At 31.5% G+C, this 22,554-nt stretch overlaps 1 protein-coding gene across 1 annotated transcript; it reads right to left on the reverse strand.

Moving 5' to 3' along the window:
- Nucleotides 1–5,609: 5,609 nt before the first annotated feature.
- LOC108778918 (zinc finger protein OZF-like) lies at nucleotides 5,610–8,139 on the reverse strand. Its single transcript, XM_018546243.1, has 6 exons — nucleotides 8,082–8,139; nucleotides 6,914–7,091; nucleotides 6,589–6,798; nucleotides 6,270–6,479; nucleotides 5,951–6,160; nucleotides 5,610–5,838 (listed from the first exon to the last, which is right to left on the reverse strand). Exons 1-6 carry the CDS (start codon nucleotides 8,137–8,139, stop codon nucleotides 5,610–5,612), a joined length of 1,095 nt encoding a protein of 364 aa, XP_018401745.1.
- Between the last annotated feature and the right edge of the window lie 14,415 nt (nucleotides 8,140–22,554).

Below are 22,554 nucleotides of genomic sequence, written 5' to 3' on the forward strand. Positions count from 1 at the left end.
TGATAGAAAGCTCGATATGTCATTAAAGCGAATATTTCTTGACTGAATGACAAAACGTAATCTAATGAGAATCTAATTTTAACGGTTTGTCATTGCATACTCATTACTGACATTCTGATTAAACGCACCTGCTATTCCGTCCAGAACGATAATGAATCTTTAACGAGTAAAATCTCGTTAGCTTTATCGTATTTTTAAACTTTATACGCAAGTGCGAACATCTTTGTCACGTAGTTTTGATATCACAATTATTATGCAGCTATTAGTTTTATTTTAAGTCTGATATAATTGATCTCTCGTTGATGGAGTCTCATACAAAGTTATCTCTTTTTGTTAACGTATAATGATGTAATCATTTATTGATTAGAAATTTATATGAAGATATAATTATGAATTGTATATTTATGTGAGGATAAAAAGAAGATGTAATTATTATGACGCAGATATATTTGATGTCGAAGTAGAAACTCTAATTTAATCTCTCACTTATTGCAAAATGTATCGTAGCGTATATGATTACTTGTTATGTGTAATAATCTAATTTGATGAAAATATAGTACAATTTTATATAATAATCCTTTATCAAGTGAATCATGTTTCTTTTTCTTCATGTATTATTTTCTTAATATATTTATATCATTTGTCTCTTGATATGTCATAATAAATTTTTTATTTAGTCATGCTACTCTTTCTATCGTACCGATTACAACTTCATTTATAGTAGACGATTCTATTACAAATGAAGTTTTAATAGGTACTTTCATTTAAAGGTATAGTTCTTAGAGCAAAATGTTACGCCAATTTTCGAAAGAACCGTTAATATTTAAACACACGCCACACGCACGCACAATCACAACCATAGTTTTTCGTTATCTCGCGTGCGCGATAAAATTTTCTAGATTATCATCTAGATGAAGATATGGTTTCATCTTACATTTATCTAGATTGTTAAGAATATAGATTATCTTTATCTTATCTTAAATAAATAAATGTTATCTTTTTCAAACTTTTTAAGTTTGTACAATAGTATAATAAGAAATTAACTTCTAGTAGTATTGTAGTATTGATGTAGATTTTTTTACCTTCTATAGACAAAAAAACTGATATTGCGATGCCAGTCCTTTAAAGGTATACAGAAGTACTTTCGTATTTAAATAATAAATCTAAGGAAGTAGATATTTTTAATTTGTATCCATTCGTCTAATAAATTATTTTTATGTGTAACACATCATTGCCATCACCAGTAGAGCGTCTCTTTAGTTGTAGACAACATATATATTCATTCGCACGAAGAAATTGTTTATCAGATGAAATATTCAAAAACTTTTGTTCTTAAAAAATATAGATATATAAAAATATGAAATCGCATTTTTTGTATTCTAAATCGTTTTATTATCTAATAGTTACTTAAAAATAAAATTATCTTAAAAGTTATTTAGATAATTTTTTTTAACTTTTATTTTTTAGCCAAGTTAATTAAATAGGTTATTAGTAAAATTAATCATCTTTATCTTAACCAAGATACATTTTTGTATGATTTATCTTATTATTATCAAGATAATTTTTAATTATCTAAGAGCAACGTTGCACACAACCAAATAAAAATATCGATGTACTATTAGATATATACGAAATTTTATTACATTTTATGTAAATATTTCCTTAGTGAAGATTGTTTCTGTTGTTTGATATCTAAAATTACAACGAAAGAAATAGAAAAGAAAATAAAGAAATTAACAAATAGAATATCCGCTGTTTACTTACTACGTTTATAATTTAACCACATGGTGTCGATGATAAGCTGTTTTATATGCTATGTATGTACTTGTACTAGTATAGTGTATTGTTAGGTGGACCAACAATGGCTTTGTTCAGCAGACTCACCAGTTCGGTGAGAGCTCGAAATTACTGGTGTATACTTTTAGATCATTCAATCAGTTTTTTTTTATTTAGAAGAACGCATCAATGGTATAATGAGCGTTCACTAAACTGTCGAGTCTGCTGAACGCAACTTATACTTTACATCCCTAATGTGACATAGGAATAGATGAGATATTATTATCGGTATTATTATTTTAAAAATTATGGAATATGGGTCATACTGCAGTGGCTACAACAGAAAAAGCAAGCTTGCAATAGATTTATTCTTTAATATCATCAGATTATATATTCGGATCCAAGGAAACCTTTGAGCAAATCATAATAGAAACTATTACAACGGTTGTAAAGATTTTTATTTTATTGAACGTAGTTAATGTTAAACTATGTTGATTAGGACCTGTTTCACAACTCATGGCTAACTCTTAACCGAAGTTTTACTTTTTTCTCATCTCTTTCCACTTCTTTTAAGATCGAAAAATATAAAAAATAAGTTGAACAGCCGAAAGAAGTGTTCTTAATCTGTGTTTTTATAACTTGTATGTATCTCTCTCTTTCTCTCTCTCTCTCTCTCTCTCTCTATATATATATATATATATATATATATATATATATATACACCAAAGGAAGAGGATATATCTGACAATGCGAAAAACGTCTATATTCACAGTCTTCAAATTGGCAGCTATAAAACGGTTCGTTAGATAAAACGATGTAGGTAAAAAAAACCTTTAATATGTTTCGAATATTTTTTGAAGGAGGCAATTTTTCCAAATTAATACGAAATGTCTTATTAATTAGTGATTTGGAATCTTATATAATGACACGTGTGAAATTAATGTGTTAAATATTATATTAAGAAATACAAATAATATATCTATATATAAATGTAACAAACTATAGAGGCAACGTTTAAATTATTATTTTATTAAAGAATTAGTACATGTATAAGTAAAAGATTTACTTTAAAAATTTATGCAGTGTTCTATATTACACGTGAAAGAAAATTGTATTATCTTATTCAATTCAGAAAATATACACAATTTTTCCTAAAACATATACAAAATTACAGAATTGCGTCAAATACATACATTATTATCTTCAACAGCTGTTGCCGTAATCTATATATTAAAAAATACAATGGTGTGAAATGCATGAAAATATATCCAATAATTTATACAAACAATTAGTTAATAAAAACAAAAACCTAAGGTCAGTGAATACATCGTTGATTATTAATTGGAATTATCTTATTCTATTTCAAATAATATATACTTTCTATTCTATTTCTCAATTATTTAATACTATTCCATACGTCTAAAGTACGTTTCGTCTTGATGCTCACCCGCTCTTAAGACCGTATCACGTACATTTCATGCAACAATATTGAATTTCATTACCATACGAAAAAGTCGTGTAACGATATGACATAACAAAATTATGTAATTCAGTCAAATAATCAGAAAAAAATATACGTTATCAAGTATCTTTTCTTGTAATTACATGAATCTGTTATCTAAAATCCTACATATAGTGTTACAACATGTATATTATTATTGTAATACCACATAATTTTTTAATCGCATGATTTTTACAAATATGGTAATGTTTCGGAACAAACCGTTACATGAGTTCTACTAACATTAATTAAAAGATGCCATCGTTTAACTCGGTGATGCTACTCTTTCAGCAAGGATCTATCAGATATTAAAGAAGCACAAATAATGATTATAGCCCCATAAGCGCGATTACGATACATATTTTTAATATACACTATAGCGACTTTTATTATACACAACGTCACTAAATATTTAACCCTTTCATGAATTCGGTTACGATAACATATCCCTCAATATCCGTCACTGATATAAAACTGTTATCTATGCATATAATATAATTGCCAAAATACGCACGCGAAAAAAACGAACATAGATAGACTCAGACTAACGTGATACATTGCCATTGTCCATCGATTTACAAAATCTACTGACATATGTTTTTGAATATCGATTCATTCACACAATTCCATTCTTCATCTTAATCTAAGGTTCGAAAATCGAATAACAATTTTTCATAACCACAGTTTCACGTTTCATCATTGCAATCTCGTTTTAAATTAAAATATCGCTATTAATTTTAGCGCTATAAATAAAATCGTAACAATTTTATAAAGTATATGTATAAGTGACACATATAAAAGCACAACATCGAATTGCTAAACCCTGAAACGTCACAGTCAAAATGATTGAAAAAAGTCTTTTAGTACATCTCTCCAATAATTTCACGAAAGTCACATAGCCTTTAATTTGCCAAAATGTACTACATTAAATCAAGCGATGACGTATTGCAGGGATTAATTTCATTAAATATATAAGAAATGAACAGTTAGAGCAGGATTGTTTCGTACTTTAAACGCTACATCAACTTTACACGTTAATATCCCTATTGGCGCAAAGTTATCCTAGAATCACATATAAATATAATTAACAATTCAAATAAATTATTATAAATTATTTCGAAAATAATTGTCATTTCTTAAAACTGTGAGACTATACTATGGTTGCTAAATGTCTGTTTACATAATATCTTTCGTATTTTTGTCTTAATATCTTAAAAATGCTACCATACATACTTAACATCAACATAACATTACCGCAACATTATTGTATTATCGCAATTTAAATCCAGAATACAGCAACAAAAAAGTTTTAGCAAATAATTTTGCTAATTAGTTTTTAATATCCGTAAAATATTATAGTAAAATCAAATAGTAGAAATAAATAATGACATATGCTATCGGGATTAGATATAGGATCAGTCTGTTGCGGTTAGTTACTATATGGCATTATGGATAACATGAATGACCCTAAAAAATAAATTATTATTCCTGGAGAGTGCATGTAATTTAAATGTTGAAATTTCGATAGTAAAGAATCGGTAAACTACGAAAAGTTTTGTAACCATATGCTAATTATTTCTTCGTTTTGCAAAATCGCAAAAGAGGCAAAACATATTCAGTCGTCATTGTACTATTTCATAGTTATAATTTAAAATCTGTAAATAATTCATTCTTATGGTGAAAGATAATATCTCGGCCGAGAGTCGAACACGAATCTCTTACATTCTGTACAACCGTCCGTACCGGTTAAAACATTATTTATATGATTACATATGTACCGAAATATGAAGGCAAATAGGAATACACCATAATGAATTAAATAATTATTTTATGAATGACCTAAATTCGTCTGTATACATAAACCTTGATTCTTTTTAAAGATTTTGAACAAAGAACAGTGAGACACGGAATTCTAACGTTATATTTACAGTCCTGTTTCTGTCGTGATCTGGTAGCAGAGAATTTAGTATACACACGGAAATTTAATATATTCATATTTCATTTATAGGAACGTAAGTATAAAGACGATTAAGTGAGAATGAATTGGAAACATGATAATTTTGAAACATATACCTCGTAAGGATGTTGTCTTTTATCTCTGTGCTCCGAATGTATATGATATAAGTCAGTTATCATTCAGTATGTGAAATATTTTCATACATATTCCTCAGATACGTAATAACATTTAAAGTTATTTGAATGTATCGACATTTTATGCCGTTTAAAAGATGAAATCCGTCTATAAAATTTCCGTAGAAGTAATTATTATTTGTTAGAACTTAATTTTTGTATATAGAACGAATTATCAAAAAATTCCTTTGATTCTTAATATTCAGTGAAGTACCCACCTAAACATCTCTCCACAAATCTCACAAAGATAATGTTGTTCGTATTTATGAGTTCTCTCATGAACAATCAACTGCGATTTCCTTTTAAATTCTTTATTACACGTTCCGCATTTGTGTGGTACACTTATTACATCGTATTTGTCCTTACTATCCTTGCAACAACCATCATTGTTATGCTTTGCAATCACGTGCTTACTTAGGTTTCCTTTTTGCCTGCAAAATGATCGTTGCAATAATTATTATTATTTTTTACCAATTAATTTAAGCATTTACGTTGAAGAACCAAACAATTAGTTTAACTTGTGTTACTTAATTAAATACTTACGAAAATATTTTCCCACAATATTCGCATTCGAATGTTTTTTCGCCATTATGAATTTTTTCATGACGACGCAAATGCCATTTATCCTTAAACTCTTTATTACACGTTCCGCATTTGTGTGGCACACTTACATCATATTTGTCCTTACTATCCTTGCAACAACCATCATTGTTATGCTTTGCAATCACGTGCTTACTTAGGTTTCCTTTTTGCCTGCAAAATGATCGTTGCAATAATTATTATCTTTTACCAATTAATTTAAGCATTTACGTTGAAGAACCAAACAATTAGATTGGCTTGTGTTACTTAATTAAATACTTACAAAAATATTTTCTCACAATATTCGCATTCAAATGTTTTTTCGCCATTATGAATTTTTTCATGACGACGCAAATGCCATTTATCCTTAAACTCTTTATTACACGTTCCGCATTTGTGTGGCACACTTACATCGTATTTGTCCTTACTATCCTTGCAACGACCATCGTTGTTATGCTTTGCAATCACGTGCTTACTTAGGTTTCCTTTTTGACTGCAAAATGACCGTTGCAACATTTATTATTTTTTATCATTTAAGTTAAGCATTATTATTGAGGAACCAAACAATTAGTTTAACTTTTGTTTCTTAATTAAATACTTACGAAAATCTGAACCCACAATGTTTGCATTCATAAGGTTTTTCGCCATTATGAGTTCTCTCATGAACAATCAACTGCGATTTGCTTTTAAACCCTTTGTTACACGTTCCGCATTTGTACGACACACCTACATTATATTGGTCCATATTATCCTTGTAACGATCATCATTGATATGCTTTGTAAGTACGTGCTGATTTAGAGTTTCTTTTCGTCTGGAAAATGATCGTTGCACTTGCATTATTTATTACCTTCTACCAGTTAATTTAATCATTGATACTGAAGTGCCACGTAATTACCGTAACTTATGTTCTTCACTTTAATTCTCACCTAAATTTATCTTCACAAAGTTTGCATTGATAAGGTTTTTCGTTTTTATGAATTAACTCATGACGTTGCAAATTGCGTTTATGCTTAAATCCTTTACCACACTCGTCGCATATGTGTGGTCTAATTTCAATACGTATGTCTCTATTATTCTCATTCGAAGTAGACGGGAAGTTCGAATCTTAACATTAGGAAAAGTTCTTGTTATGAAATTCACATAAAGACGATAATTATCTTGTAATTTTTAAATAAGGATATTTTAAGTAAGGATATTTCGAAATAGAATAACTTCATCGAAAATCATCGTACCGAAATGTTAAATAATTATTTTAAATCTTTACTCTTCTCACCATCATTTCAAAAACTGTTTTGATAATGTTTCTTAAAAATGATGATGCATCAAAACTTAAAATTTAATACGTAATTTTTGTAGTTGCATTTGAAAATTATACACAAATGTATTTCACAGCTTCAGAAAGACTGAATCTTTTATACATAATTTTCTTTTCCTTCGAATGCTGTACGACCTTTTTCACTAATTTAATCAACTTTGAATCAAAGAAGTTTATTTTTACATTAACATTAAATAATTCGGTGAAATAAAATAGTACAGAGCTCGAAAGGATGGCTATTTACTTGTTAAGATTTATCCTTCGTCTATAAATCGCATCAGTGCACAGTTTTATATTCGCGATGGGGATTTTCGCAAGTTTCGTTACAAATTTTGAAACCTATATTGCACCTTTGTTTATTTATTTGTGTAATTTTATAAAATATCAGTAACACCGTTTCTGAAATATCGATCTGAGAAATACAGATTTAAAGCTTTAAAGTGCTTTTGTAAGAATCTCGACACGATATTTAGTGACAACGATGTTCTATAATATATCGAAATTTGCCTATTTTTGCATGATGGATTATGTAATGCTTCAATTTCGTTGAGCAAATTGTAATGCCCAAGTTTATTAATAAAACTAAGAATGTTACCGTAAATTTGTTATAAGACTTGTATGTGAACGGTGTATAAAAAGCATAAGTATATAATATATGATCGTCTATGAAGTGTATGCGAATTTTATACACATCGTTTCCCATTAACGTTTATCATCACATATGATTTTGTATTATGCTACATTCACGATAGCATTTATTAGGATCTATATAGTCTTACCGCACTGTTGGTGTTCGTATCCTTTTGTGTCGTTATTCGTTTCATCATTGGGATTCATCTTTTCAGGTTCAACTCTTAAACTCACTCTAGGGATATTATACAATTCACTTGTCAGTAATGTTCCTTATATTACTTTCGTAATTTAAGCGTTCTGTACACATTTATACACTTTTAACTTCATACTTTTCCATCTAAAGTCATAATGAGAGTAAATATTTAATAATAAAGTTATATTAAATCGACAGTTCCCACGAAAAGTAATAAGGAAGTAATAAATAGCTATTTCAAAGTTAAAATTGGTTATAAAATAAGAGATATTTAAGATTAAAATGTCACCTCTCTCTCTCTGACGTTGGATAGTTGCTAGTTGTATTAATGATTCAATAACTTTTGTACACTAGATGCAGTATATGATAGTCGTACAGATCAAGAATTTTGCATACGGTTAAATTTCAAATTGTTTGCTGACAAATAAGCACGTCAAATTCTTAAGAACGACTGATCCAAGGTCTTGGTATGTGTACTTTTGGTACGGTTTGCCTATACATACATATGTAAATGTTTCTTTCGGGAACCGATAAGACATTTTGCATTATAGTTCCTGAAATAGGTCAAATTCTGCAAAAAATGTTCTTTAGGAAAATTAAAAAACCAGTATTTTCTGTAATTTCTTAAAACAAACAGTTTGACCGTGGAATTAATGTAAATCACAACATATAGAGAAAATTAAATTCATAAAACAGCCGCACGGTTCGCTTTAGCGAAAAAGTACATATTGATGTATTTCCCTAAAAAACGCATTCCTGGATTGCAATGTAGGCAATATCAGAGACTTTAAAGTAAAATTTAGTGCCGATTTTCATAAGAATCTGATACAAACACACACACACACACACACACACACGCACGCACGCACGCACGCACGCACGCAGCATACAAGTAAAAATATCAATACTGCAAGTTTAATATGGCTTTTATTTCAATTTTTGTAAATATTATAGATCTTGATAATTTCTTCGTTTTTTTCTAGTTTTAAAAAGAAGAAAAAGATGAAGAGCAAGTTAAACCGAGATTAAGATTAAACTTTATTTGTGATTAAAGTATTGTGGGGCGTACAGCCAAAATCAAAGTAAGGCCATGTTTGGAAAACCATACCCAGTGAGAAATGACAATGGAATCGACGTTGACTCGATGACACTTCAACGTCGAAAGGAAAGTTTACAAGTGTTAGGTAAGGTTATGGAAATATATCGATATATATGTGTTTAGAATTTATAATAGATTAAATCTAATTAAATCACTAATGTTTATATGTATAGGAACACTATCGTATTTGAATTAAAATATTTTCCTTTAATTAAGTTGATGAAAGGCGTCATTGAAGAAAAAGTAATCTTAATACGAGCATATTTAATTTTGAACGGATGCTACTCTATCCTTTAATTAATGTAAAATTTATTTTCAACTAAGAATATTTTTCACTTTGTTTCAAGAATAATTTATTATGAATTGGAAATTGTTTATTCCTGGCGTTATTCTAACTCCCGAGCGAAAATTTTTCTCTGAATTTTTAAGATAATTTTTCAGAATTGTTTATATGTAACATATACATGCATATATACATATATGAGGAATTCATACGAGAATTGACAAAATACTTTATATTATAGTCTCCGAGATCGTCTAATTTCGCAAAGATGTTCTTTAGGAAAATTAAACCCGTATTATATGTTTTTTTTAAAGTAAACAGTCATGGAATTAATTGAAATTATATAATATGGAGGAGGTGAAATTAGTATACAGCTAGGCGATTCGCTTTAAGAAAAAAACAATAAGATACGGTTTGACTTAGAAACATCAGTATCGTATTATTATTTTTATGATTTTAGAATGTCGGTCATATTGCAGTGGCTACGTTCAAATGAATAAAACAGCTTTGCAACTGACGTATTTTCTCTAATAATATTAGATATTATACATATATTTGAATCCAAGGAAACCAAAGGGCAAGTTCTAATCACGTAGAGACTGTTACAAAGCTTGCAGAGCTGATTATTCTATTGAACGCAGGCAATGTTAAATTATGTCGCTCAAGAATTTGTTTTGAAAATTCTTCGAGTGAAGTAACTGTTCCAAATTAATACGAAATGTCTTATAAACTAGTGATTTGCATTCGTAATAGCATGTGTAAAATTAATGTTTTAAATATTATTAAAGCAACATTACGCTTTGAAATTACACGAAGGATTAATGCGTCAAATTATAAAGACAACGTAAAGTATTATTGTGGCGTCGAGTGGCTCACCACTCGGTACAATTGACTCGCGATCTGTAGACCCGAGTTCAATCCCACGTGCGCCCAAACGCAATTTTTCGCGTTTAATGAGCCAAAAAATGGCGCAACCTGGTGATCAAAAGATCTCTATGCATGATCATCAGCGCCGTTCGGATTCGGCGTTAAATTGTAGGTCCTATACATCAGTAGATATATGTCTCTAATATCTGACTGAAGTAAGATTCTGTGGATCAATCACCCACAAATCCGAAAACAATTTGATCTTGCAACAATCTAAGTAAGTTTACTGTCTCTGTATCCGATATATGAGGCACACCATCACCTAGTTGCGAAATAACATTTCCCAAAGCGAATAATCCTTTATTTATATTTACGCCTTCTTTAAACCGTTCTCCAGTTGTTTGAGTCTTTTTACTACGTTCTGATCCCACTAAATCAACCAAATAAAATTTTGCCATTGTCGTTGTATTCCTGCTTAAAAAATCGAATTATTTTTACCATTCTCACACGTTTAGTGGTACAAGATAGAATGATATAAATAAAAAAAAAAATGTTGGTTCTAAAGAATTAGAAAGCAACAATTACTTAAAGGATCATTTTTCTTTTGCTGGTGTATACATAACGTAAATCATTTTAAAAAAAGGATACTCAAAAATTTAAACCTTTTTATCTAATAATGATATATTTCCATGAAAAGTAACTGATATATTATATTATTAATTAAAGGTGCCAGTACAAAGTGAACATACATACATAAAGTGTATGCAACTTTTCGGCCGATTTTCGAATCGCCTCCGCCTTCCGCTGTCCCCTCACCTTACCGCGCGCGGTCCAAATGTCGCACAATGCTCGAGTATTTATAGTAATATGTATTTAAATGATAACTGCTTGGTTTATCGGTGAGCCGGGTGAGGGGGGATGGGTGACTCGCGTCCGCCCTTCCACATCAAAACAATCCCTGCTTTCATTCACTAACCGTCTAATATTAACGCGTCGATTTTCGAACAACATATTTACTTTTTATTCGTTAACGCGATCACGTATTACAAAACAAAATTATTAAAAAATGTAAAATCCATCGCAACTGTCACATTGCCCTTGTCAGCTCTAGTCAATAGAATATATATATTATTATATGGTTCTTAAGAAACAATTTTAAAGATTTCAAAGATTTAAAGAGAAAACTCTTGAAATCGTGTCTGGTTTATAAAAATGAGAAGATAAATTATTTAAGATAGATATGACACGGTTTCTAGCCTCTACTCTTAAACTAATTTGTAATTTATTTATATTGTTTTCAATATATTTTTAATGAATTCCAGTAAAGTCCTTTTGTAATTGAAAGAAGGAAAGGAAAAGTTGTCACCTAATTGCAATAAAGAACAGACCTATTGAATATGTTCAGCAAACTGTATGGAAGTTAAATTTTTAAACCAGTTGATTTTGACAGAAGTAAGGGAAGACTGTGAATAGTTGAAATTTATATCAGATGGTTTTATATATGAATCTTATTGGTGTGTATGATATGGTAGTTTATAAATAAGTTGATTAGATGTAAGATCACCAGAAGAAACATTTGACAAGGAAGGATTAGAAAATTGTGAAAAACTATATATTGAATGGGTGTAATATTATTGATTAAGTTATTAAATTGCCTATCTCTCAATCAGGAAAACCTTTTATGCAATTTAAGTAACGACTCAAGTTCAAATGATTGAGTAACCAATATTTTTTATTTGTGGAAAAACTGTTCACAAAGAATAAAGATATAGAGGAATGTGTGAGTGAATTTTTTTGGTAAGATAAAGAGACAACTTTCTGGAGCGAAAGATAGACCTGTGCGCATCCATTACTTCTATATGTTTAATATCCGGTGGATGTACAATTGTGTAGAAAAAGTGAACTTATTAACTGCCTTATAGTGAGATAAATTAAAGATTGTGTTTGTAAATATACAATAAATGTTGCGGAACGATGTTATGATAAATACACAAAACTTTAAGTAATTAATCCGAATAATATTTTTCATGATAATATGTTGTTGTTTAGATCATTTTGTTTTAAATAAGACAAGGCTATCGAGCCAAAGGTCGAATATATAAAATTGAAAAACGAACAATAATAATTTAGTTAAATAAATAAATATAAGGAAAATTTAATCGACTCATAATGTATTAACAGAGAGTATACATTATATCAGGAATTTAACGATCCACTATAAACGCCCTTAGTAAATTACAAGTGCAGTCGGTAAGTCATGCTCTTATGGTAAAAAGTTGGTACAACCATTATTATGGTAATCACCGGTCACCCTGTATATATAGAATAATATTGTGCAGTTCTTGGTAATTCTATTTTTATTGCGTAGTCTGATTCCGGCCTTACGGACAGATGATAACCGTGCGATATTATCGACTTGTAATTCTGGTACATTCTTATCATTCGATTGGCACAAGATAAGGTGCTCTTCTCGCCGCAGTTGGTCGCACTGGCCGTTTCAAACCTGTTACCGTCTCGCGCATGCGCGCTCGGCGCGCCGTTCGTCGGTCGGCGTTTCTCGGCGCACATTTCATTCCACCGGTTTCACGCTACAGCCAGTATAGTCAGTGCGTCTCGTGCCGGCGGAGAGGTCGGTGTCTTTCCCGGAGTGTTTCACGATACAATCCGCGATTCGTCCATCGTCGATTCGGAGCCACGAGGAGTACACGCCGTGCCGAAAACGCGATTGCGAGAGGAGGCTCGGTAAACGCATTCGCGAATGCGACAACTGCGTCAGTGTCATCTCGTCCATCCTGCCGCCGGCAACGACAGCACGTCGTCGTCGCGAATATCAGTGTCGAAATTATAGCGTGTGTTTCTCCGTCTCCGCCTCTCGTTCGCATATTCATCTCTCCCGCTCGCAGGTCGTTCGTTTTCGCGCGCAGGAGCAGGAGGACGACGTCGCGTCGCCGCGAAAATGACGAGTACCATGACGACTCTGTGGATTGTCGCCGTCGCGACGGTCGTTGCGACGACGATGGTGAACGCCGCAGGACTCAAGTGCGACAGTGTCAGGCCGATCTTCGAGGCGCAGGGATTCCCGCTCAGCGACATCCCGAAGGAGGCGATTTCATGTGAGTAGCACATTTTTCAGCATTTTGTTTTTTTTTTTTTTTTTTATGTAAAAATCATATTCTCTCCGTGTAATCTAATATTGTATTCGTATCCTGCGTTTCATTTCTCTCTATTGGAGTAAATAAGTATGTTGAAGCAGAATTTGTAAAGGCGTTACATCTTCCGTTTACTTTTCTGTTAGTTTTTATATTTATGAAACATCACGTTGCGATTTTTATACCTGAGCGTTAAGATTGACTTTTTCCAACTTTAGCAATTAGTTATAAAAAAAATTGCAGCGTTATTATCAAATTGTTTACTATAAGAAGTAACGAAAAAAATAACGCTTCCCAACTCTGTATTGAGGCATCTTTAGACCCGTTTCCACACAAATGTAAGATTAACTTTAATTTTGGTGTAACTTATACTATTTTATCTGTTTCCAATTCTGAGAAAAGTGTTTACATATGTTATAATTGCGTGGTAAAATAACTAATAAGAGCGCCGTTCTTATGGTCATTGCCGTTATGTTTGTAATAATTATGTGATAAAGTTCTCTCAAACATGAAAAAAGTGCTGTAAATTATATTTTCAAATATTAAAGTAAAGATATAAATCAAGATATAAATGGTAAATGAAATAAATGGTTTTTTCAGTAAATGCAACAGCAATTATAGTTAAATTATAGTAATTATGATAGAATTCTATTTTTATAATACTGGAAGCTTGTGATTAACCACTTATTTTGAGTATTAATAGCACTGAATAACTGTGCTTTAATTGTTATTTTGTACAGAGTTGGGAAGCGTTACTTTTTCTGACATTACTTTTTATAATAAACAATTTGATAATAATGTTGCGGCTTTTTAAAACTGAAATCTAAGGTGTGTTAAGGTTGAAAAATTCGACTCTTTTAACCTTAGCGTTAAGTTATAAAAAATTGCAACATCATTATCAAATTGTTTATTGTAAAAAGTAACGGAAAAAGTAACGCTTTCCAACTATCTGCTTTTGAGTATTAAAAATACTAAACAATAGTGCTTCTCTTGTACTCAAAATAAGTAATTAAAAGCATTCTCATACAACGCAACTTCTTCAAGGGAAGTCGTAAAGACGTTCACAGGACATCTTACATTCCATCTACAACATTGTTGTTCAGTGTTCTAAGTCTAATCTGCGATATGCTGTTTGCTTCCTGTTCCTTTGCCTTTTTACCTCTTATATTTTTTTCTCCAAAGGAAGTAAAGAGGACATCTTACATTTTGTCTACTCTTTGCTTCTTGTTTGTTGCTCTTATAGGAAAAAAATGATTTTTTTTCAAAGGTAGACAAATTTATTAGAAAGATTTACGCGTATAAAACCTGTCATATTTGTTTCTCGGTTCTTTCCGTTAAGAAAATAATTGCCTAGGATACGGTCAACAGCGGCGTAACAGAAATTTTGAAATTGTATTAGAGATTGAGATTGCATAATGTATTCTATTAAATATATAAAATATGCAAAACACATAAGTTGCGTTCAGCAGAAAAAGCAACTTTGCAACTATTGTAAATAGGACACTTGCGCGTAAAGCGAGCGATTCCGGCTGAGGTAATATTTTTCGCAATAAGTATTAATTATTTACAGATTTTAATTTATCATGCAACGTTATTAAGATCGATTTAAGGTGCATAAAGAGCATAAAGAAAAATTGTTAAATTGTTAACAGAATTTAACTTGTGATATTATTGCGGTAGTTTCGTAGAGTTGCGTTTCAAGACCGGAAAATTGTTCGGCGCGCAGCTTAAAAAAAAGGACTACATACGTAATATACAATAAATTCACACGGAATTATAATAGCACCTAAGATATAATAGCACATTGAAGGCAATTTCTTATTAGTTGTGTTTTTCACATGTACGGTTCGATAAGATTTAATATTTAAGTATTAACTATTGTAAAATTTGTGAATATGATTAGTTTATATATTTAGATCCAATAAAGAAACTAAAAGCAAGACTAATCAAAGTAATAAACTTTACAACAGTTGCAAAACTGCTTTCTCTTCTAAACGCAGCCAATAATATTGCATCAATAGTGTATAATGTTTGGTATGTTTGATTGAATACTATGCGACTCCAATCTTTTGTACAATTTCAAAATTTCTGTTAATTTATCCAAATTACTCCGCTACTCCATTTAACTGAAACTAAATAAAGTTAATGTTATATCCCAGACAGAACAAAAGTTTGAAAGATGTAAGTACATTTAGTACAAAAGGAAACTATAATAGGAGAACTAAAAATTTTATTAAAAATTAGATTACATAATTTCCTGGATTACATTAATTTGAAGAAGGATACTAAAAATTAAAAACCATGAACTCCAGTAATTAAGGGCGAATAAGAGTATAGCGTTGTTGGTATGCACAGTAATAAACTAAAAATTAAATAGTGTGTCATTTAGATAGCAAAACAGCAATTTTTTCTAAAAAAAATCAATTTTAAAAAAAACTACAATTTTTCCAATTTTTTCCAGCAATTTGACAAAAGCTATTTTTTTTATAAAATTGTATTTGCTTTTTGCCTCTTATTTTTTTCTCTCTTTGTGACTGTTTTATCAAGAAATTTGTATGTGTGTTGTTTCTTGTTCCTTCATCAACTTTCTTGTATGACAGAAAACGTACAGAAGTAAAATAAGAGGTAAAGAGACAAACGGTAAAAAGTGTTAAAAAGCAAGAAATAGGAAGCAAAGAGGATATTGTAGATTAGCCTTAAATACTTTTTAAAATCATTAAACGGTGTTTTTGACACTCAAATGATGAAACAGCATTTAACAACGTCAAGTCGACCTTCGGTTAAAAGCATTGCGCGCAACAACTCACTGATCTATAATAATTACATATAATAATCATTTATTTTGAATATCAAAAGCTTTCTTATACTCCATTTGCACTACGGTACAAAAGCTTGCAGTAATGTTTACAATAGCTGTTTTCAGCAGAATGTTTATTTTGCAACTGTTCACTGTTAAATTTACAATGTGAAATCAGCTAATTTGAGTTCTTTTCAATCATTTCTACGGGTTACCGCTACTTCTGATTAATTATGTCATTCATTTAACTAAAACAATACATTTAAATAATTTAACCCGAAAGAATGCAATTTTTACTCAAATTTGATTTATTATTTGCTACAATAAATGCATACGTTGATATGGACGATGCTTACTTTGAAACTAACCACAGAAATGGGTTGATCTACATTTTCACACATGGAAGTTAAAAATAACAAAATGCTACTTCACTCGAGAGATTTGTCATTGTTTCTTTGATATTTAACACAGCGTGGGAAGTTTTTATTCGCGCTTATTGGATTATATTTATAAATCCAGAGAAACAGTTCTATCTCAGTGAAGAAAACTTCCAACAGTATTGAAAACTAAACATTCTGATGAACTTGGCTAATGTTATCGCAACATTGCTGGAACGTTATAATATTGTTGCAATAATTACTGGAATAAACTGTACTATATGGATCTATATGGTACTTTAAATACTCAAAAATAAGTAATTAATCACTCCGTTTCAGTATTGAATTGCCTAGTATTAAATTGGATTTCTGTATAAGAGTAGTCGAGGAGAGGAAGAATTTATTGTTAGTAAAGGGTGGAATTTTCGATTTCACTCGATTTTGATTTTCGCATTGGAAGCTGCATGGCTACATTTAACGCTTAATGTGCAGGATGTGAATGAATGAAAGATGCATTTAGGGGACTGATTCGTTTAGCGCTGCTTCTTATGGCTGAACCGTCGGAGCTCGTAAAACGATAGTGAACTCTTGATATCCGCAGTTAACGAATTCACGTCAGTCTTAATTCACTCTCTAAGAGATGAGATCGTATATTTTACGTATTAAGCTCGCTCAACAACTTTTCGGACGAGTATATGCAGACGTTTATATATTTTGATCGATACGAGCCTGATTTATCGCTGTAGAGATTTTATCGTTATTAGGTCACATTATCTTATTATCGGTAACTGCGATTCTGATCCATTTCTATAATATAATAGAATGATTAACGAGACGTTAAGTAACTTTAGATTCTTGAATCGCAGCTCGGGTTACGAGTTTTGAATTACTATTAGATTTAATGACAATTCAAAAATGATAATATAACTAATCTGGGAGTATTCACTTGATTCTCTTTTTGAGGAAACGATGATCTCTGGTGTTTTATATATTCCGATTAAAAATCATTATTATTATAACAACACATATTAAATATTATTACTTGTCAATTCTGACTAATAAAGGAGCATAAAGCCAAAGATTTAAGTACAAATATCTATTCGTTAATTATTATATACATAAAACGATATGTTTGGCATTATCAGTTTTGTGTTATTGTTCTATATATACCTACAAAAATTATTGAAATTTGCACTTAGATCTCGCATTTGATTTTTATGCTTCTTTATAAATTAGTATTGACTTTGTTCAGACAGTTATTTTTAACAGTATTAAAAAAAATAAAGCTATTGATTAATGTAATTTTTTTTTGCGGATTTTCGATGGAATGCATATTTAAAGATTCGTATTATGAATTGAATTTATATCGACGAGAGAGAAGAGAGAATAAATCAATTATTAAATGCGAATTTTTGTAAATAAGGCGAGTTTTTCAATTCATCGATTGATCAATCGCATTATGCGCAAATGTAGCTTTTACAGAACAAAATTACATCTACGTACAATGCGATTGATCAATCGATGAATTTAAAAACTCACCCATACGTATTATTTCAGTTTTGTATAAACTACGCGCCGATAAGGTTTGTCGAATTTGAAACGCAATCGCTAACTAAGCTAAAATTAATATATCTCCGATTAGATTGATCATTCACTTTAATACAGTGAAGCTAATAGAAACATCTGAAATTCTATAAATAATTTTAATTTATTGCCAAAAATACTATTTTAGCCAAGATATGAACTTAGAATTCCCGACATTCGTTAAAAAAAGTCATTAAAAAAGAGAATAGGTTAATTAATAACCATTTTATCCACAACTATTTAAATTTTATCGCCTTTTTGGGATTACATAAAAACACCACAGGTGACTCCTGGGTTAAGAAGCGGGCGTCTCGACGAGATATCGGACGAGTTTCTGAAAAACGTTCCGAAATCAAGCGAAGCCCTAACATCGGGAAATACATTATTTCTCGCGAATTTCTTTATCGCTGTAGACTTTATCGCGTAGCGCGGGGCGATAAAAATGGGTGTCACGAAGACGCGCTAACCGTGGAAATTGAGAGCTGTTCGTAATGTGATACACGATGCGCGCCCCTGCAATTCGTTATCCCGCAAAAATAACCGTGGTAGCGGTGCGTAGAGCAGCCGTGCATCGCAAAGGGGAAGAAAAAAAAAAGAGTCGGCGCGCGGCGACTGCTTTTAAGACTTCCCAGAATCCGGTTCACCCGAACGCGAGGGAGTTTTCTGGCGAAACTCGTCGCTCTTTCTCTTTCGTTGACCGGAGCGAAATTGGTTCCGCTCTTTCTCGATTCGTCCCGAAAATTCGATTTTAATTACGAGGTCGACGCGCGATGATTGGGACATCAAAGTTGAATTTATTCACTGGAACGAGCTGCCATACCGAACGGGTTTGGTTTTTCGGTGACTGTAAGATCCTCGCCGAGTGATTGGCCGATCGCAAGGTGAATGTCGAATCACTTTTACTTCCTCTTTCTCTCCCTATCCCTATCCCTAAATTTTTTATCTCGTTTTAATATGTCGATAATCCACGAAAGCATCGGATATCGATTCTTTATGGATTTTTCCTTCTAATTATATCTAATAATTTGAGTAAATTGTAACTGACTGGATAGAGAGAGCCAAACAGGAAGCTATAAATCGTGTACAATTACAGCCATCTGATCCTCAAATACTTCACGATTAACTCGACTCTTTTCGATAATAAATCTCTCTAGCGAAAATTATTAAGTTTCCCTACACAATGATGAGAATAATTAGATCAATTATTAGATTTTAACTTTTATGCTTTATGCTTCATTCAATTAAGAGATTAAAGACTATATATACGTAAAAAGAAACTGACGTAAATATTTACTAAACATATTTATTTGCTACAAAAACTTTAAATTTGTTTTAATTATTATTTTTTATTGAGTAAATATTTATTTACTGCGAGTAAATGTTTACTTATAATTAGTATTATTTAAAGAAATATGTATCTTTTAAATTTAGTAAATCTTTTTTTCAGTGTATATACGCAATTATTGAGTTACAGTGTACAGCCAGATATACCGAATTATATAAGTATTGTGTAAGTTTTTTACGACATATGAAAAAAAATTTACGTCCTATTGCTTGTACGTCGAGTTTCGCGATCGATGATTGCGATCACGCCTTACAAACGCAATTCAATCGTAGGAAGTTTACTAGCGCGTATATCGTGCGTTATCGAATAGGAAGGATAGACATCAGATAGATAATGATAGGCTGCTATTGGCTGGTCGGTCAGTAATTACGGCACACGTAGACTATTGAACGTTACCTTTGATGCAGCACCCCTCGTTCTTTTTTTCAGAATCGGCAATTATCGAGTGCCAGCTGTTGAGCCATTAAAAAATTTTTTTCAATGGACGACTTAAAACGCGATCTCTAAAAAAGATCTCTAAAAAAAAGGTTAGATTTATACGTCTATAATGAAATGAGGAATATCTCTGAAATTATTTTCTCGTAATGGCTGAGAAAGAACTTTGCTTCCTTTAAACTTTTGAATTTTCACGAAATTGACGTGGATCTCTTTAGGAATTATTATACACTTCAGTTACGTCAAGCAGTTCATTATAATTGTGAATAACAGAAGTATTTTACAATATCAATTTACGCAAGATAAGTGAAAAATGATAAATGAATTTAAATATCGCAGAATTTGGTGGTGAAATAATTTAAAATACATAGCACATACAATAATTTAATATTAGAAATCTGTTTAAAAGTTGTATTTTATGATCGTATATTGAAAGATTGAATCTGCTGAAAGATCTAAAATCGTGTTGGTTAGATTTGAAAATAATCTCGTTGGAAATTCTATTGCTAGAATATTATATGCAGCATTGTGCATTTTTTAGTTTTTAATTTCATTATTTTGATGATTTAACAAAATTATTTTTAGATCTGTGTATCCAGCAAAATTTTAAATCTCAACAAAGTATCGAGTTTTCCTCGTTTATGTGTGTGATATTATATTATATCTTTATACTCAGTAGTAATGCTAATTAGACTTTCTTGTTTCGTTGATATTTGAAAATCCTGATGAATTCTCGACGCGATTTAAAATGCAGCGCTTTGAGGAGGAAGAAGACCGATCGAATTACCTTAAAGGGGAGGAAGTGTATTGTTAGGGGTCGAAGCTTTAGGATATAAAAGCCGTGGCAAAATTAAGTAGAACTTCGATGGAAGACGCGCCATTAGCGAAGCTTTTTCTTTCACCAACTTTACTTTTCACTCTTGTCCACATTTTCGAGGTTACCACCGACAACCGTCTCAAGCTTTACTCTCTTTGAATTTATTTACATCCTACCGCGACGTAATGATTAAAGTTTTCTGGATTATCTACAATTTCTGTGATCATTGAGAGACCCGTAATCTTTTCTTTTATCTTTATAAAATCTCTCTCGAATGGTATTTTTAACATTTTTTATTATAGTAATAATTTGCAAATTTTTCTTTAAAGCTTTGAATAACACAAATCGCATTAATTATATTATAAAATTTTAAAATCTTTTTTTATTCTTCGTATCTCGCTATAAATATAATAGTAAAGTTTCTTCTTGAAATAATTTGGCAAACAGTAAGATTGAAAAGGTTTAGAATAACTTTTTTTCTTCCATATCTTTTCTTTCCATATGATAATATCCATATCATGTGCGGCACGCTATTGGGGAATTACAATGAAACGTTATTTGTTTTTTATTGTGCAAAATAATCATTGAGGCGAGAATGAATCGAAGGGTAAGAGGAGCACCGGCGTGTATAGAGCGTCATAATCATAAATTCCAGCAATCCGCGTGGAATCGCAATTTATTTCGCGAACTTCGGCGAGCTGATTTGCGAGGACCGCGACGTGACCACCGGTGGATTTATGGCCGATGAATTATGCGCTTTGTTCGTTGAGGGGTGGAGAGAACTTCTCCAATGGAGTCCGAACGGTCAAGAGAAATGAATAAAATTCCAAAGGACATCCTTGCGTTAAAAATCGACGATGCCGCGGCCGTGAATTACGTTTTCTTGTGCTCGTTGATGTATGATTTTCTCTCGACGTATCTCGGGTTCTTTCGCAACAATGGCACGTAATTGCTTGTTAGTTACTTGAACATTCTCGGTTATTGAATCACAGATTAAGATTCTCTGCCAAATTAAAGGCCACTTGGAATTATCTGAAGAACTGTTTCTTGTTATTTATCGCGTGTACCAATATTGACATGTATTTTTTTCATCTTTAAATATAACTAATACTTGTTTCTGTCCAAATAACAACTCTCTCGAATAACCTCTAGTAATAAATCAATCATTTTTACTTTGGCGAGATAATTTTCGATTTACAATACCGTGTTAAAGAATTTATTTTTAAAATTCTGTGCGAATTCTGTTTAACATCTTAATATTAAATGAAATCTTTTCTACAATATTCAACGTCGGTGAATAGCAAGATCATTTTCCGCTGCGTTTAACGCGTTGATCGTCTGCGAGACGGGCAGTAGAAAAAGAACAAAACAATAGTGTTAACTCCGTACATCCCTCTCGCGGCTTCATTAGCACGTTTTGTGTACGGCGAATTCGTTTTAATTTATGGACCTTTAGAACTCGCAGTGAGGTGTTAATGGCGGCGGCCAATGACAAGCCGCTCGGCTTTTATGTATGTACTCACTCATTTACCGGCGGTGCACAGTGGAAAATCTCCGTATTTGCAAAGGCGCGCGTATTCGCGTCGCGTTACCTCGCAAAATCCGCGACTCCGCTATCTGCGTCGCAATCAAACACGTTTATCAGCCCCGAGAGAATGCCAGCGTATCTGTTC

The sequence above is a fragment of the Cyphomyrmex costatus genome, unplaced genomic scaffold (genome assembly GCF_001594065.2).
Source record: "Cyphomyrmex costatus isolate MS0001 unplaced genomic scaffold, Ccosl1.0 scaffold53, whole genome shotgun sequence".
Lineage (NCBI taxonomy): Eukaryota > Metazoa > Arthropoda > Insecta > Hymenoptera > Formicidae > Cyphomyrmex > Cyphomyrmex costatus.

Bases quoted from the DNA above. Each gene is read 5' to 3' on its own strand.
- LOC108778918 (XM_018546243.1), bottom strand. From the start codon at position 8,139: ATGAATCCCAATGATGAAACGAATAACGACACAAAAGGATACGAACAC. The intron at 7,092-8,081 runs GTAAGACTATAT...CCTAATGTTAAG, and splicing joins ATACGAACACCAACAGTGCG to ATTCGAACTTCCCGTCTACT. The intron at 6,480-6,588 runs GTAAGTATTTAA...GTCATTTTGCAG, and splicing joins CATTGTGGGTTCAGATTTTC to TCAAAAAGGAAACCTAAGTA.